Source organism: Caretta caretta, chromosome 1 (assembly GCF_965140235.1).
Source record: "Caretta caretta isolate rCarCar2 chromosome 1, rCarCar1.hap1, whole genome shotgun sequence".
Classification (NCBI taxonomy): Eukaryota; Metazoa; Chordata; order Testudines; family Cheloniidae; genus Caretta; species Caretta caretta.
In genome coordinates, this window is record NC_134206.1 from 232258054 (window position 1) to 232275243 (window position 17190).

General features: G+C 40.2%; 1 protein-coding gene across 1 annotated transcript; it reads right to left on the reverse strand.

Annotated features, from left to right (window-relative positions):
* Window positions 1–1557: 1557 nt before the first annotated feature.
* Window positions 1558–11399, reverse strand: MED21 (mediator complex subunit 21). Its single transcript, XM_048825937.2, has 4 exons — window positions 11111–11399; window positions 9909–10023; window positions 7501–7601; window positions 1558–4339 (listed from the first exon to the last, which is right to left on the reverse strand). Exons 1-4 carry the CDS (start codon window positions 11150–11152, stop codon window positions 4163–4165), a joined length of 435 nt encoding a protein of 144 aa, XP_048681894.1. The 5' UTR covers window positions 11153–11399; the 3' UTR covers window positions 1558–4162.
* Window positions 11400–17190: the final 5791 nt, after the last annotated feature.

Consider the following 17190-nt stretch of genomic DNA (forward strand, 5'->3'; position numbering starts at 1 on the left):
CTTGTTTTGTTAAAATTTTATATGTTAGCTGTTGAATACATAATGTTATTGTTTCAGTTAAATAAAACAATTTAAATGTCTGCCTAGTGATGGTCTCCTCCTAATATGGCATGGTAAGAAAATCTTCCAAATATTAATGATTAACCTGGTGAATTGGAGATAGATATTTATGAAGGCATTGGGAGATGAACTATTTCAATTACTTTTGGTAAAGGAAGTAATCAAACATTCATTTTCTGATATAGTTGTAAAACTAATCTGAAAAGTTTTCAAAATAAAACACTTAAAAATGAAACCTACATCTATCTGAGTTGTGGAAAATATGTATTACGGTTATAACAACCATCAAGAATACACTTTTATCTATTTAACTCACTAGTCAGGAAGACTCAATTTAATCATGATTTAAATCAATTTGATTTAAATCAAATCCACCCTGATTCTGAGCCATTTGGTGGAAGTAATAAAGATCTCAGATAAAATACAGTGCCTTCTCGCAAGCCTTGTGAGGAGCAGACACAGATAATGAAGCAGATCTAAACTGTAGTCTCAGAAACCATAAAGAGAACCAACTTCTTGGTTTTTTATATATTTTTTTTTTTTGGGGGGGGAGCATCTTTGAAGTGTAGTTTAGTTTACTACTAAGCCTCAGCACAGCTGGTACTGGGGGTGGGGGGTTGACATGTGGTTGCAAGATGTCCTCATGACCATCAGAATAAGGCAGCTAAAAACAAAGGGAGTTAGTTTTCAAATACGCCTCATTACAGTAGCCTAAAGATGAAGATGTACAACTTCTATGCTTAAAGGCTCAAGAAGACAAAGTGTAATTCCTAGAATCTTTTACTATTCCTAGACACCATGGTGATGGATACGTTACATATGTAAGCAGTCACCCTCCACTTCAAGATGGCTTCCACTACTTCCTTTCTTCCCCTCAAGGTGCCTCTGAGCTGCACCAATGGCTTTCCTTTGTCTCTACTACCAAATTGAGACCATGAGAAACCACAAGAATCGTTAGTGCTATCACTTTTCTTTCCCCTTTTCTCACCCCCCCCCACAATTATGAGCAAAATTACTCCTTACACACTTACATTTTGTGGGTTTTGGGGGGTTGGAAGGAAGGGGAGAAATGCACTGCACAGCCTTAGCCCCCCCAACACACCTTTATGCAAGCATTTACCTGCTTTCAAGCTCTACTTTGTCCTGAACATAAACAGTACATTTGGTTGTGCTAGTTTTAATCCACTTTCCATTAGCACTGAAACAAAATGCTGTCTATGAAAGCACTGCCATAACATATTACTACTCGCTATATGAATCATCCTTATTTCCCCCATTCTGTGCTGCAGACCTGCCTATAACTCAGACCGGACCACAGAAGCAAGGGGGAGCAGGCTGAGCTGCTAGGTTGTAGTTAAAGCACAGGTGAAAGTTTGCACTGTGGGACTCATGCACATCAGTATGTGACCCACCCATGCTGAGTAACAAATGGAAGGGTGTTTTAGAGGTTATAACTGAAAAACAATCACCCCCTTTAAAAAGAAAGCATTCAACCAATTTCCTTGCTTTGTTTGTTTTATTTTTATTACATTGTCCATAACCAAATGTTGACATTTTAATAGAAATGCTGAACTAGACATCAAGGGGAGACACAAACAGTGTGCATTCCTTACTTCACACCAGCATAAGAGTTAAAGTTCTTCAGATGTAGAACAGAAATAGCTGCTCTGACACTAGTACACACTTTAGTATGTTAATGTGCCGGCCACCTTTATAGTAGAGTAAGCAGCAAGCACGAAGAAAATGCTACACTAAGGCAACGTTTTAAACAAGGAAATCTGGAATTCCAGCAGTAGCAACTTCCTAATATTCCAACAAAAAGAGTACAAAACTGAATATACAAGGATGGTGTAACTCTATAGTAATCATGCAAAGAGAACTTCTGAATGGTTAAGAAATATTGAGCTTGGGTTTACTTCTGGCAAGTTAACAGCTGACAAGACAGATATTAGTGCCATTGTGCAACTACAGAGATTAAAATGTAGATAGGGAATCCATTTGAGTGCTATTTAATCCATCTCTACTCTGTTGAACTCCTATAGCAATATATTAATCCTCAAAACTCCTGTGAGATTGGGAAATTTTCTCCATCTTACAGATGGGAAAACAGACAGCTAGCTCCAAGTGTTCACTAATTTTGGTACCTCACTTTCAGGTCACACAACTTGAGACACGAGCATGTTTTTTTAGATATACTGAGCACAGCTCCTAGGACTTCAATTGCAGTTGGTGTCTGACATGTATTTTAAAAAAGAAAAGTCAGACCCTCAGAGTCAGCTCCCAAAATTAGTACATAGTTGTGACAGACTGAACTCTAGTGATTTACCAAGAGACAAAAGAAACCTATGGCACAGCATGGGCCCCACTTCTATATGAAGTAATAAACCATGTTTCCCTTCTTCCTTGTATGTAGGTACTGCAGGAGTCTCACAATAGCAGGTGAAGTTTAGGATTTAATCACATTTAAATGGCACATTTCCATTTTAGCAACAACTAGCAGTACTTACCACTTTGTAAGTAATTATATTGTGAAAGTCCTCTTTAGAACAGCAGACTGTTACAGTGGTAAGCGTACAAGGTGTGTCCCATGACCTACTCAACTCTTCTTTTTACAGCACAATTTAATGGGTGTATGGCTCCTTGAATGCATTGCCAGTGGTAGGTTGCCAAAAAACAAGTTCAAATTGTTTCAGATCAGCTGAACACAATAGAAGCGTAACAATTCCATGTACATGAGGGAAATTTGCCCAGTACATACAGATAAACAATTTGAATCAGGCAAATAAGTAGACTATATGCACACAGACTCCGAGAAAAGCCAGTCTATCTTCAAGGCCAAAGTAAAACTTTTAGACTGCTAAGGGAGAAGGGTGTACTCCAGTACTATGCCACAAAGTTCAAATATTGATCCAAACATCTCTAAAAGCTTGTGGGGTTTGAAGTGAGCCAAATTTTCTATATTTTTAATTCACATCATTGAGGCACAATTTTTTTTCAGTATGGAAGAACTCTTGAATATCTCAGGGACTACCCCTTTCATATTTACACTCACACAACATCCATGCAGTGGCTACAGCAACTGCTTACACAGAAGAGCAATATTAGAAAAGAAGTTAGCTTCAGCTCTTCCATCGCTGGCTTCTATCCCTACTGGACACCTTTTGTTTCTTCTCCAATTCCTCTGATGCAATTACAACCAGCAGCTCCTCTCAGTAGCATCTACTTTTACAGGCACAGGCTTTGCCATGAGACACCTGGCATCTGTAGAAGCAACCAGAAGCAAAGGGGTAGAGCCAATTCCATAAGACCTGCTAGCAGCCTGCAGGGAACCAGCAAGTGCATCAAGAACCACTACTGCTCCACAGTCCCATTTGTGAACCACAAATTTGACAGACACCTGATCTTGGCTTTGGCTCTTTACGTATTAACAGGATGCAGCTGGCAAGAAAACTGCATACTAGCTTGCAGCCAAAGAAGATAAAATACAGTCAAATAATAAGTTTGCCAAACTGTCACAGCAGAAATGGTAATTAAACAGTATATATAGCAATGCAAGAGGTGAGCACTCGAACAACCTCAGAATGCACAGTACTTTGCTCATAGAACTCTGCACAGTGAAGCACAATTTCCTGTAAAAGCCTCACAATAAAATAAGACACCCTAATCTTGAAGATTTAGAGGAGAGGGAGGTTACCAAAAATATGCTGAGAAAGAATTTTCCCTTATTGCCCAGTAGGAATATACAAATTTACATTGTGAAGAATACCGCTCATCAGATACAAATCTATGCAGAAGAGAAGCTAAACTTACCAAAAAAAGTAGTGTTTTGAAATAAAGGAAACACATTAAATGTGCAGTGCTGGAGCAACACGAACACCAATTCTTAGTTTATGAATGCTTTCCATGCCAAACTTGAGACTATATAACAAGACTTTTAGGCTTTGACAAGTGACATGCTTTTACCATAATCAGTGCACTCAAAATATTTACACAACAGTATGGCTCAATATTATTGTGTTTGATACAGAACTTTGTTTTCAAAAATATGATTTTATTCACAATCTAATAGTTCATTTTTGCAGCAAAATGCTGCCCCCTGCTGCTATGAATCTGGAACAGGTTGGCTATGAGTACCACTTCTGGTCTTCAGCTGTGATTGAGCAATATCTGCTAGGGCACTCTGTATCTTTTCTAGTAGCATATCCCCACGATAAACAACCTCTTCCAGACGGGCAGCTGCTTCATGGTTTTCCTCCTCTAACCGATACAGACTAGCAGCCTTTAAATACAAAAGAAAAGTTAGGGGATTGTGATCACCACATAAGGCAGAGTTTTCTTCAAGGGAATGGGTGGAGAAGTTGTCCATGCCTGTGATGAAACCTAGTAAGACACCCATCTTTAGCTCCTACATCAGTTATTCTCTGCTGGAGTACAAGAATATCATTTATCCATTATAAGTTTGCCATCTAAAAATGCACTCCTTGCCTGGAGATTAAATTCATCAACAAAAATAGATGTTTTGTATCTCATATTGCCAATTTTAGATGAACTCAACTACAGCTTTCTTAAACAAAAACCAGAACCTTTGTCCCTACTCAAAAGAGATGAGTAAGGTGTAACACTTTCAGATCTCATGGTGTTAATTAGCAGGGTGGATAAAAATCAATGATTTTTTTTTTTAAATCTGATTTTGAGGAAAAAACTTATCTAAAGATAGCTCATCATGGAATAAGGATTATAAATTCTAATTCTATAGTATGAAACAGTATATTCATGCAACGTTTAAGAAAAGTTTTGTAAATGAATTCCAATAGTTCATTGATTAGGACCCAACCTTATGGGGTTCCACAGGCTTCTGTATAGATTATTTAGGTTAAACTTTCTATCTACCCAATGGGACTCAATGCTCAGTCTAGAGGATACGATCAGAGATGCTTACTTTTGCAGTTCTCAAACTGTGAATTTGTGTCTCCAGAGGTAACATGCTTGTTAACAGCAAAAGCATTTTAAAAATAAATAAATAAATAAATATATGGAGGTGAGAAACAACAAACCTCAGCCCTATTGTCCCTCTACAAATTTGTGTACACAGAGTCAATCCCTTACCTCTCTCTACAAGCGCAAACTTTCAAAAAGTTCAATGAATAGAAGATTGCTGGGGGCGGAATAGATCTGGACAAGAAAAAGAAGTCTGGAGATAAATGTGAGAAACGAGGGATGTACTGCTCGTTTTCTTAAAATATTACATGTTTGCTGTTGAAGAAAAAAAAACCAGAATACTTAACGATGTTGTTTTAGTTAAATAGAACAATTTAAAATGTCCGTCTGGTGATGTTCTCCTCCTAATACAGCATGGCAAGAAAATCCTCCAAATATTAATGATTAACCTGGTGAATTGGAGATAATTCACCTCCCAATTTACCTTTGGTAAATGAAATAACCAAACAATCATTCATTTTCTGATATAGCTGTAAAACTAATATAGTTTTCAAAATAAATCACTGTTTAAAAATGTATAGTGTGCACCTTCTAAAAATGAAACAAAATGAAATAAATGAAAAATGAAAAAAAATGAAATATGAAAAAAAATATGAAAAAAAATGAAAATAAATGAAATAAAAAAATGAAATAAAAATGATGGTGACATTTGTTTGCAACAACACACCAATTTAAGAATGGAAGTAAATAACAAACAAAAAGCCACATCCAATTGGAAGTGTAACCATAGGACAATCTGACCAGGACTAAACATCTATCCTTGCACAAAGGGGCCATGGAATCTAATCATCACAGGCGCTGGTCAAGGTCTTTTTTTGAAAATGTAAATGCAGTGGCCCCTAAAAATCAGGCATAGACACTGCTGCAATATCAGCTCAGAGGAAAGCATGCTGTCTACTGGGTTATCAAAACCAGTTTCTGTAGTGCCTTGGTTTTCCCAACACAAGTGTCATTAGTGTCAGACATGGCTCAGCTATGAAACATGACAACATCATAATCTGTGGTATGTCTGCACAGAAGACTAAAAAACTATTCAGGTTATTTATATGGACTGTGAAGTTACACTGATGCTATATGGTCTGAGTTTTTAAATGTAACTAATATGTTTAGTCACTACTATAACTAGAGATCTAGCAGAATATAGCACTTTTGTTCAATATCCTATTTATGCTTCTCCAGTTTAGACATGTCTAATCTCTTTTGTAATCTGCATTTATCCTCTGCAACTCTGAGACTATCAACTCATCTCCAAGAACTGAAAATACAAAATTTACTCTTCCCATTTTAAAATTGCTTCAATGTAGCATAGGGAGTTAGGGCTCATCTTTGTACACATACTTACACAAAGTAATTTTAAAAAACACTCAAACTAGGGCTAGGAAGGGCAAGACAGGTGGGCCACCAAGCAAGACTTGTAGAAAGAGATGAGCATTGGAGTAAACTACGTTGGGAGGTAGGACTGATTGCTGGAGAGACCCTAGCACACGGGTTCTCAAACTGGGGGCTGTGATCCCTCAGGGGGTCACGAGGTTATTGCATGGGGGGGGGGGGGGTCGCAAGTTGTCAGCCTCCACCCCAAATCTCGCTTCACCTCCAGCATTGGTAATAGTGTTAAATATAAAAAAAAGTGTTTTTAAATTGGGTGGGGGGATTTGCACTCAGAGGCTTGCTGTGTGAAAGGGGTCACCAGTACAAAAAGTTTGAGAACCACTGCCCTAGGAGGAGGCACATGGGCCCTTCTGAGGGAAAAAGGTTTGGGGAAGCAAGTTTGATCTGCTGACCTGCAGGAAGGTTTCCTTGTGGAGCTAAGAAGAGGAAAGAACTGTAACATTTCAGAAATACTGAAAGTCCTTTAAAAAAATGAGTGGTCTAGACACAAAGCGGCAGTACCATGTCAGATACAGCAGTTTTAGTAAACTCGCTTGTGACATGCTCTTAGAGAGATTGGATGAAACCTGCTTTGAGAGCCAGAAAACTTGCAAGTTTCTTTTAATAAAAGAAAAACAAAAGGTATATTAAAACAGTTGTGTGTTTAAATAAACTGAAAAAAAACCACATGGCTCTTAAAAATAGTTTCAGATGGTGGTGGAGAGGGCAGTTTCTTTAGGAGCCCCGTGAAAAGAAAAATGAATTTAATATAGCTCAGAGTTCCAAGGTTTAAGTCTTCCCATCCCGCTTCAAGTTTTAAGTTATTCAATGTAATATTTCCAATAAATTAAGCTGTTGATTACAGGTACTTTTTTTGGGGGGAAGGGGGGCCCACAGGGGGGAGAGACAACAAAATATTCCCTCGAACTTTTTTTTTTTTTTTTTATTAAAGGGAGCTAAGATTATATCCTTTATGCCATCTGTGATTTTGGGCTGGAATATTCAGAGGGGATTAAGAGGGTGGAGATTTTTTTGCTGTGTTTCAAGTGTTTTAGATTTTAGTGATATTCTTACCTGCAAAGCTGCTGTTGATTCTTCACTAGGTAATGAATCTATTAAAACATCAATATCCTTAGCAGTTCGTGCAATCAATGCCGCAAACAACTGAGCATATTCTATAAAAACAAAAATCAGATTATCTATTACAATTTAATTTATCTTTTTAGAGGAGAGCTGTGATAAACTTAGTGCTCACTGAAGGTACAAGTCACCTAGAATTTTACTCTGAATTTCAGAAGATTTATACTGATTTCTAACTCCAATGTATTCTTAAATTTTAAAAACTCTTTCCTGTATTAAAGACAGTGATAATACCCTTCCATCTCAAACAAATCTAGTACATGTTAACGTTCTAAAATTGTTTAAGCTAGGATCAGAATCAATCTAACAAATGGCATTGGAATGGCTGCCTTATTTTGCAAAGAGACAGCTAACTCTTAAGCCAGATACTCCATTCTAGCAGCATATCAAACATTCCAGTTACAATGTGTTACATATTCTGGAGCATCGAAATACTCTAATGTTTCAATTCGTTCCTTGAATTTGGTCATTGTGCTTGTTAAAAAAAGAGCAAGGATTAGATTAGGATAATGCGAATAAATCTGAAATTTATGAAATGTTTACACCAACTTGGTAACAGACCAAGAGAAGGATTCTTAATATGGTTGCTTAAAAGATTTACCACTACAACAATTAACGTTACCACTTAAACTTAAAAATGCTCTTACTTTGTTAATGTACAAATTCACCTGAAAAGCTCAGTTTTCACTTTGTTAGTGACAGGGTTTTAATTTAACTTCTAAATAACATGAAAATGTGTGGAGTACTTTCAAAAAGAATATTGCTAGTTTAAAGTCAATTCTGAATGAAGATGTTTTAAATCACATTACAAGTAAAAACGCCAGGTTACTATAGCTGAAAGATTAAGAGGGAGAGCTGTATTTCCTCAGCTTACTTTGTACATTTGCCATACTTTTAGTTATATTCACTGTTTTCCCTGTTTGTGTAGATCTCTCACAGCTGCATGGGAGAGAAAATTTTAATATAGGAAATGGACTATAAAATTCAAGGATAGATGTAATAAGCTATATTTTCAAACTTGATTGTATTTCAAAATGACAATGTTTACTTAAATGTGTACTGTGACATCACCATATATCACCTTGATATAGAAATACTGAAGTTTTACAGATTGTACTTAAGCTTTCAAAGATTATCAGTACCTGAAGATAAGAAACTTACAGGGAGACTGATCTGCCAAGAAAATTTTGACTTGCTTAGAACCTGGACTTTAACCTGAACAGTTACAATATGCTGAAATACAGCTTGCCTTATCTAGAGTTTAAGATGGTTAGATCACGTCAACTTACATGATCTAATGCCTTTAAACCTTAAACAAAAACTTGGGCTCCTGAATCATCACTTACTAGATACCAGTATCTTTGATTGGACCAGCTGCCACTAGAAAGGCAACAAGCGAAAGCTCTGCTTTTTGCACCTTTAACTAGCTCCTCAGAGAGGTCTCCAATATCAGATGGCAAGCCCTTATAGGCCACTGTAGGACTGGCTGACAGTCTTCCAGAACTGCAACAGAGCATCATTTGTGCACTGTGCTAGCCTAAATTGAGATTCCTGAGGTCAGGCCTAATCTGATGCAAGACGTGTAAAATAAAGGGGACTAAAGAGCCATTTAGGCATATAATGTGTCTTAACTATAAAGCCACATTTAAAAATTCTCAAAACATTAGGGCCATTCTGAGCATATAAATAAATATTTTCTAAATATCACATATCCATATGACTGAACTTTCTTCCCAGCTTGATTTGTTTTTCCATCTGAAGTATGATATTAGATCATATATTTGCTTTATCTTTAGAAAAATGACCAGAATTAATCTGTAAAAAAGTACAGATGGAAAAGAGTTTTTGGTAAACTAATATGGATGTTAGCTTTTATAACGGCAGACACTAGCGAAAGAAGGTATTATTCCAAAAACATTAAAAGCAAAAACAGATTGATAGCTAGATAAGCTTTATACTCAAACTAATGTAAAATTTCATGAGACTAGTTCATACTTGGTTTGGCTTTTAAAAACAGAAGTTTCCTGAACACTGACTAAGAATCTCCTCATAACCGTGATCCTTATAAAAATGACTGATGTTTGAATTACTAAATCTATATAAAACAAGGACCACGAGACACACACATTTCTGTGCTTAGCTTTGTCAAAAAATATTTCGCATCTCAATCAATTCACTTCCCTACAGAATGTGCAATTATCCATAGCTTCGTCTGAATCATTACAACTGTTACAACATCTGAAGAAAGTTTCTTACGCCTGAAATTACTTAATTCTAAATTGACACTACCTATTTTACTAGAGAGTAACCATGTTTAGTTAACGGACACAGATAAAACCGACCTTCTGTAGGATTAGCTGGCTGGTCTTTGTTTATCGCTGTCTGAATGTTACTGAAGGAGGCAGGTGGGCCACACTGCTGCAATACCCCAATCGCATTACAAAACTGATCTGCAAGCTATAGACAAGATGAAATATATTTACACAATCATACTATCATTTTAGTCGGCATTTACGCTAAAGATAGTCAGTTTAAACTTTTTGCCCCATCAACCATTTCACAGAATTGCACTTCAGTAAATGAAAATGGTTAATCCAAGTCTGTGGTAAAGATCCCAATCCTGCCTTCCATGCAAGTGGATGTCTCTGATTGCACTGGGACCCCATGCCAATTCATGTGTCCACTCCCACAGATCAATTAGCAGGACCAGGGATTAATTAAGATGCTACCATTAGCATACTCAAGTCCAGGACAAAAATTTGGTTCCTAAATCGTGGCCTTTAGCAGCTCAGCCCACTGCAGAGATAACATGCTTTCTCCCATTCCCCTGGCCACATGGATAGGTGCTACCCAACCAGTCACTGAGCCTGGTGAAATTAAGTAGGAAGATTATTGCGATCGGAGATAGACATGGTGTAGTGACATAGAATAACAGGGTTGGAAGGGACCTCAGGAGGTCATCTAGTCCAACCCCCTGCTCAAAGCAGGGCCAATCCCCAACTAAACTCATAACCCTGAGCTTAGCAGGCCAATTCTCAAACCACTGAGCTTCTGGGAGCAACTCCCTGGAAAAGCAGCCCCCCCCCAACTCCACACAACCCCACGAACGGACTGCTCTGGCCATTCCGCACACTGGCAACAGCGCCGAGCCCCCCCCCGCTCTGGACGGCGCGAGCTCCGTGCTGGCGGGGACAGGCTAGCTCCGGGGCGGCGCGAGCTAAGCGAGGCGCCCCCCGCGCTTCACAAGGGGAGGGGGCGCGAGAGCAGCCGAGAACGCTTAAAAGCCCAACGGCCTCGGCGGGTTTTTTTTTTTTTTTTTTTTAAACCGACGCCACTGTTATCCCCGCCCCCGCTCCGACCAGCGCTGAGAGGGAGCAGACGCCTCAGGTTTGCTACCCCGCCCCCGCGGGGCCCAGAATCCCTCCCCCCAGGGCCCGGGAAAGGCTCGGAGCCGGCCGGGGAGATGGAGGGACCGACGCTCGCTCCCCCCAACAGGGCGGGAGCCGACTCGGCTTAACCCCGATCTGAGCCGCTCCAGCCTCACCGAGTTCACCGCGTCCTGCAGTTGCGTTAGCCGATCCGCCATGACGCCGCCCGAGCTCCCATCCCGATTCCCTCCTGCCTATTGGACAGAGCCTAAGCGGGGCCGGGCCGGGCAGCCAATGGGTGCGCTTGGTGTTGGACGGTTGGCCTTGAGGGGGGAGGAGAAAATGGGCGGGGCTTTGCGTTGTTCTCTGTCGGGTCCGACGCCCGGCGGCGGCCACGAGGATGCTTTGGCTGCTGCGGGGTGCGCGCCCCCTGCTGGCTGAGAGGCGACTCGGCAGCTGCCGGGGCCGCCCTCCGGAGTGAAAGGCCAAGGGCGGGGCCCAGGGTCCACGGAAGTAAATGGAAAGAGTTCCGTTGACTTCTATGGGCGTTGGAGGAAGGGGCGGGGCATCCTTTGGGGGGAGGAAGGGCGGGGTCTGAGTGTGCGGAGTGGTGAACAGCGTCATGTGCTATAAATAGGGACGGAAAGACGCTGGCCCAGGATTGTTTAAATCCCGCCCCCTATTAATCACAACGTATTAAACCTTTTTCCTTGACTGGGTTGCAATTCTAAGGGTTTGGACACGAGCAAGACTCTCAGGTCCCGATTCCCTTAGTGACAAATGCAATGCTTTGTGATGCACAATGTGGCCCATTCTGCTGTTTTAGTGGAAGACCATGAGTGTTGAGGAAGCCCCCCCACCGCCCTGCTCTAGGCCAACAGGTAACTCAGGAGGGTGGAAGACCATGAGTGTCAAGGAAGCCCCCCCCCCCCACTCTGGGCCTAGGCTAACCTGAACACTTCTCCCTCCTGAAGGCTGCTGTGTTATACCTTCCGTTTGCTTTTGTTTTGTTGCATAGTTTTGTTTTATCCTTTTTGGTGATTCTTTGTAAGTGTTACACAAATAAAACTCTTCTGCTTCAAAAAAAAAAACAGTCTTGAGCTAGGATGAAAGCAAAATTGTAGTTCTTATATTGATGCACAGATTTATCATTAATTTGCAGTGTTACCAACTCTCAAGCCCAGGCTTCAGTAGTCTAGTAAACACACCAGACTCTCAGATTAAAAAAAAAAAAGTTTTTACTCTTCATACTCCCAGAGAAAAGTTGGGAAATGGAATGCTTCAGAAAGCACAAGGCAAATTAAAAACTCCATATTCATTATTTTTAAAATAATCTCACGATTTTTAAGACAACCTCATGATTTTTGTATTATTAGGGTTGGCAAAACTGCTTGAGCATGTTGTTGATAAACTCTTAGTCGAGTAGGGCAATCATAGTTGTGCAAGTAGGTACAGAATCTTCAGGCCTGGTCTACACAAGAAAATTAGATCAGTTTAACAACGTGGATCAGGTGTAAAAAATCCACACCTCTGAGCAGCGTGTAATTAAATCAACCTAAATCCCCCTGTAGTTAGCGCTAGGTCAAGCAAAGAATTCTTTCATCAGTCTAACTACCACTTGTTAGGGAGGTGGATTGCTTATGTCCATGGGAGAATCCCTCCCATTGGTGTAGGTAGTGTCTACACCAAACCACTAGAGTGGCACAGCTGTAGCATTTATTTAAGTGTACACAAGCCCTTAGAAGTTGGGGATGGAAGTGACACGTTAGGGCCAATGTAAGATTCTTTGCTACTGTATAATTACTTGTGTGTTTTCCAGTCTAGTTTCAGAGGTCTCATGTAATGTGGTTTCCACCTCTTTCCTTGGGAGATGTTTCTATAGCCCATACATTTTACTAAATAAGAAACTTTTCTTGATATTCAGTTTACATTTTATCTATTTTAATTTCTTCTCGTACTCCCACTTTTACTCCCTTGAACTATTATAAACAATTCTTTACTAGCCTTGGAGTTTACTCCCTTCAAATATTTGTAGAGTGCTATCACAAATCCTCCTTGGTTGTCACTCAAGCAACACAGCTTCAACATTTTCCCTCATAAATCAGTCACTCTGGATCCGTGATCATTTTCTTCTTTTCTGAACTCCCTTCAAACTATCAATATCTTTCTGGTAATGAGGTGCACAGAACTGAACACAAATATTCAGCGCAAAACTACAATGACCTTGTTTGCTTCCACATTACATTGTCTAACTTGTCTAATTTGCAGTCTGCCTTCACTAGCTACTATGTGCAAAAGCATATAGCAGAAAAAAGTGCTGTACCTTAAATGCAAAGCTATCATTTCCAACTGAGCCCAAGGAGAAATGTTGTATCTACAAATAATATTGAATACCCAGCAGCCTCTGTGAGTAGAAAATTTTTTGGAATAACATTACATGTTCTAATGACCTGAGCAAAAGACTGAGCCCCAGAAATTCCTGATTTTGAACCTGCGTGCTAACCCTTAGTCCCAGATCCTCAACAGTATTTAGGCATCTAACTTCCATTGATTTCAATGACAGTTAAGCATCTAACTACCTCTTGGGCCTCACTCCCTCTGTGGCTTTAGGCAAATAATTCTGGGCCTGATCCAGTGTCCATTGAAGTCAGTGGAAAGACTCCTGTTGACTTCAGTGGGCATTTGGTTAGACTCATAGGCCAGCATTTTTAAACTTTAAGCTGAGCCCCTCCTCTGAGTTACAATTTTTGGCCATGCCCACACAAAAATAAACACATGCAAGGCTGGGTGCCCTGCTGAGGTGACTCGGCGGTGGTCCTCTCACCTCAAACCCCATTGCGTGGGGCTGGCCCAAGCCCTGCAGCACAGGGCTGGTGTTCCACTCCCCAACCCTGAACGTTCCTGCACGCCCCCCCTAGTTTCAAAACCTCTTCCACAGGCCCTGACCCAGCAAAGTAGTTAAGCACATGCTCTGCTTTAACCATGTGAGCATGCTTAACTGCTTTGCTGGATCCTGGACTTAATCTCTCTCCCTAAATTTCCCCTTCTTTGAAATGGGGATGATAATGCCTAACTCACAGGGGGATTATGAGGATTAATTAAGTGGTATGTCTTATTTATATATTATCTGACTTTAAATGAATTTGGTTTAAAGCAAGGATGATTGAAGTTAGGATTCCTGTCAAGACTTTTTATCATATTTGTATTATAGTTCATTTTTCAGTAAAGAAAAAAATACATAAAATAAATGAGAAAAAGAAATTTGAGGTTCCACAATATAGAAAAATGTTGCATTTGTAATGTTTCAAAACGATCTGTTAACCTGTTTTAATTTAAATTTTGATCTTTTTTAACACTGTTACAGTCTGATGAAAAATATCTGGATTCTAGATATCTTTTAAAAAATCTATTACTTTCTTGACAGTGAAATAAAGCAAATTGCTACTGTCTTATGTGTGACTTAGGCCCAGCTCCTCAGAGGTACTGAAATCAATGGGAGTTTGGTGCCTAAATACCTTTGGGGATCTAGGCCTTACTTCTGTAAAAAAGATGGGCCTGATCTTCCTTTCACTTACACCATTGTTAAATAGAAATGGTAATAATTTCCACATGCCATGTGCTTTGAATGGGAAAAAATAAGGAAACTATCAAAACAAAGTACTGATATTACAAAGTAGTTCTTTTAGTTAATGTACATAAGTACAGGTTAGACACACATTTCTCAGGGATGGCCTAGGTATACTTAATCCTGCCTCAGTGCAGGAAGCTGGACTAGAGGACCTCTTGAGGTTCCTTCCTGCCCTACCCTTCTACGATTTTATCAGTTCTGAGAAAGGGCTGCGTCAAGGAAAAGCAAGCATATACTGATGGCTTTCTTATTTTAAGTCAGGTTAGCAGATAAAAGATACCAAAGTTGTGCAAATCAATTCATATTTGAACTTTAACTTTGTCTTGGCCATTCAGCAGTTGGCCATGCCAGATTCAATTGCCATTAAAAGTCAGTGGGACTTAAGCACACTAAGGAGCAAATGTTGTCTGAGCACTGACAGACGTGGGCTAGTGGGTTTGAGTACTGGGCTATGAATAAGAAATTATTTAGGCTATGGCTACACTAGCTGTGCCACTGTAAGCTCTCTAGTGTAGCCACTCTAAGCCAACCGGAGAGAGCTCTCTCGTCGACTTAATTAATCAACCCCCAGTGAGCAGCGGTACCTATGTCGGCAGTAGAAGCTCCCCCACTGACATAGCGCTGTCCACACCAGCGCGTAGGTTGGCATAATTTATGTCGCTCAGACGGGTGGCATAGTCACACCCCTGAGGGGGAGAAGTTATTCCAAAATAAGTGGTAGTGTAGACATAGCCTTAGTACTCATGCCATCTCTGGCTTTGGGCAAACTACTTAACCTCTCTTGGGTCATTAACTTTAAACGTCAATGTTAACACTACCGCCTATGAGGATTAATTTATTTTCTGCAATGACCTTCAAAGAAGAAAAGTGCTGAACAATATTTTTAACCTTTTGTCTCTAGCACTGAAGCTGCAATGAGCTCCATGCAGGCAGACCCTGATGCACCTTTGTGGACCTCATTGGGAGTAGCCATTGCAGAGCTCATTGCAGTATCAGCCCTTCTATTTGTATTTTAAGTTAAATTTTGAGTTTGCAGCTTTAGAGGAGGTTTGAGGTTTGAGGAGTTATTTTCAGACTTTGTTATGTTAGAATTGGATTAAGGTGCTGGGGAGGGGAGGGCTGATATCATTGTGACACTCTATACCTCGGGAGGAGCAACCTGTAACCCCCATATTCATCATTTATATATAATTATGGTATTTCATATAAAGCATGCCATATGAGGTATCAGGGGAAAGGTTATGATCCACTGAAAGCCATGGTTCTATCTAAATATGTATATTATTAATGCATATGAAGTTATGAAATTGTGTTGTATGGTTGTCACTAAAACATGCTGTGAGTTGGGGAAATGTCCAGATATTAGATCCCCAGAGATAAGGACAAGGGAGCTAACCAACACCAGGGCAGGTGTTGAACAACCATCAACAGCCATTGTCCAGCAAGGGAGCTACAATGCAATGATGCACTTGCACAAGGCCACATCGGGGGAATTGCTCAACCTCGCCTGGTGACTCAGCAATGCCCATCAGAGATGCCTGGACTTGTGTTCTCCAAGCACATGGACTAAGGGCATAAAACAGAACACAGTAGCCACATGCTTGGCCTTTTCTCCTCCCCCGCCCATGCTGCAAGCAGCAAGGACACTGAGAAGACTGAAAACTCCAACAGAGGAGACTGGTCCAGGTTTCAAGGGTGAAACCTGTGTACTATGAACTGCAATATCCAGTGGGGTGTGAAAAACTGCTTAATCTAGATGTTGCCCAGTCTAATAGGGTTGAGTTTAGACTGCGTGCTTATATTTTCTTTTCTTTTGGTAACCACTCTGACTTTTACTATCACTTAAAATCTATTTTTTGTAATCAATACACTTGTTTTACTGTTTATCTTTACCAGTGAGTTTGCCTGAAGTGTTTGGTAAATCTGCTCAGGTTTATGAAGACTGGTGTATATCCACTTTCCATTGATGAAGTGGTGAACCAATTAATAAACTTGTACTGCTCATCTTGAGCAGTGCAATATGATATATTCCTGAGGTACAAGGCTGGGAGCTAGGGGGATTTGGCAAGTACCTTTCTCTGTGTGATTCATGAGTGGCTCTGGTGTGGGGGTTTTCAAACTGATCAGTTCAGCACTTGAGGTTAAAGGCAGTTTGATGCCTTTGTTAGTATTTTAGAGATGTGAGTCTGGAGCACCCGCCATTAGTGCATAGTGCACACCCTAGGTTTGGGGCTCCACATGTGGTTGTGTTGAGTGATAACAGCACTTGGAGGGGGTTGCTGCTTGTCACTAGCAAAGCATTGTGAGAGACAGCCCAGGCTGGAGAGTTAAGGGGGCACAGCAATCCCCCAGTCCTGGGCTGCACCCCAGGCATCCTGTCAAAATCATGATGGATCCTTACCTTAGCATGTTAATATAGCAGAATTTGGCTAACAGAGACAGTGTCATGGGCAGAGACAAATCACGATAAACAGCCATCCCTACTGACAAAGACTTCAATCCTCCAAACACTTTTATAGGACTTGTCTATACAAGAAAGTTGCACCCCTAAGGTATACATGTAAACTGTTAATAATAACACAGTGCAAACTTCTGTTATTTCAGTTTGAGTGTTTATTTTTTCTTTTG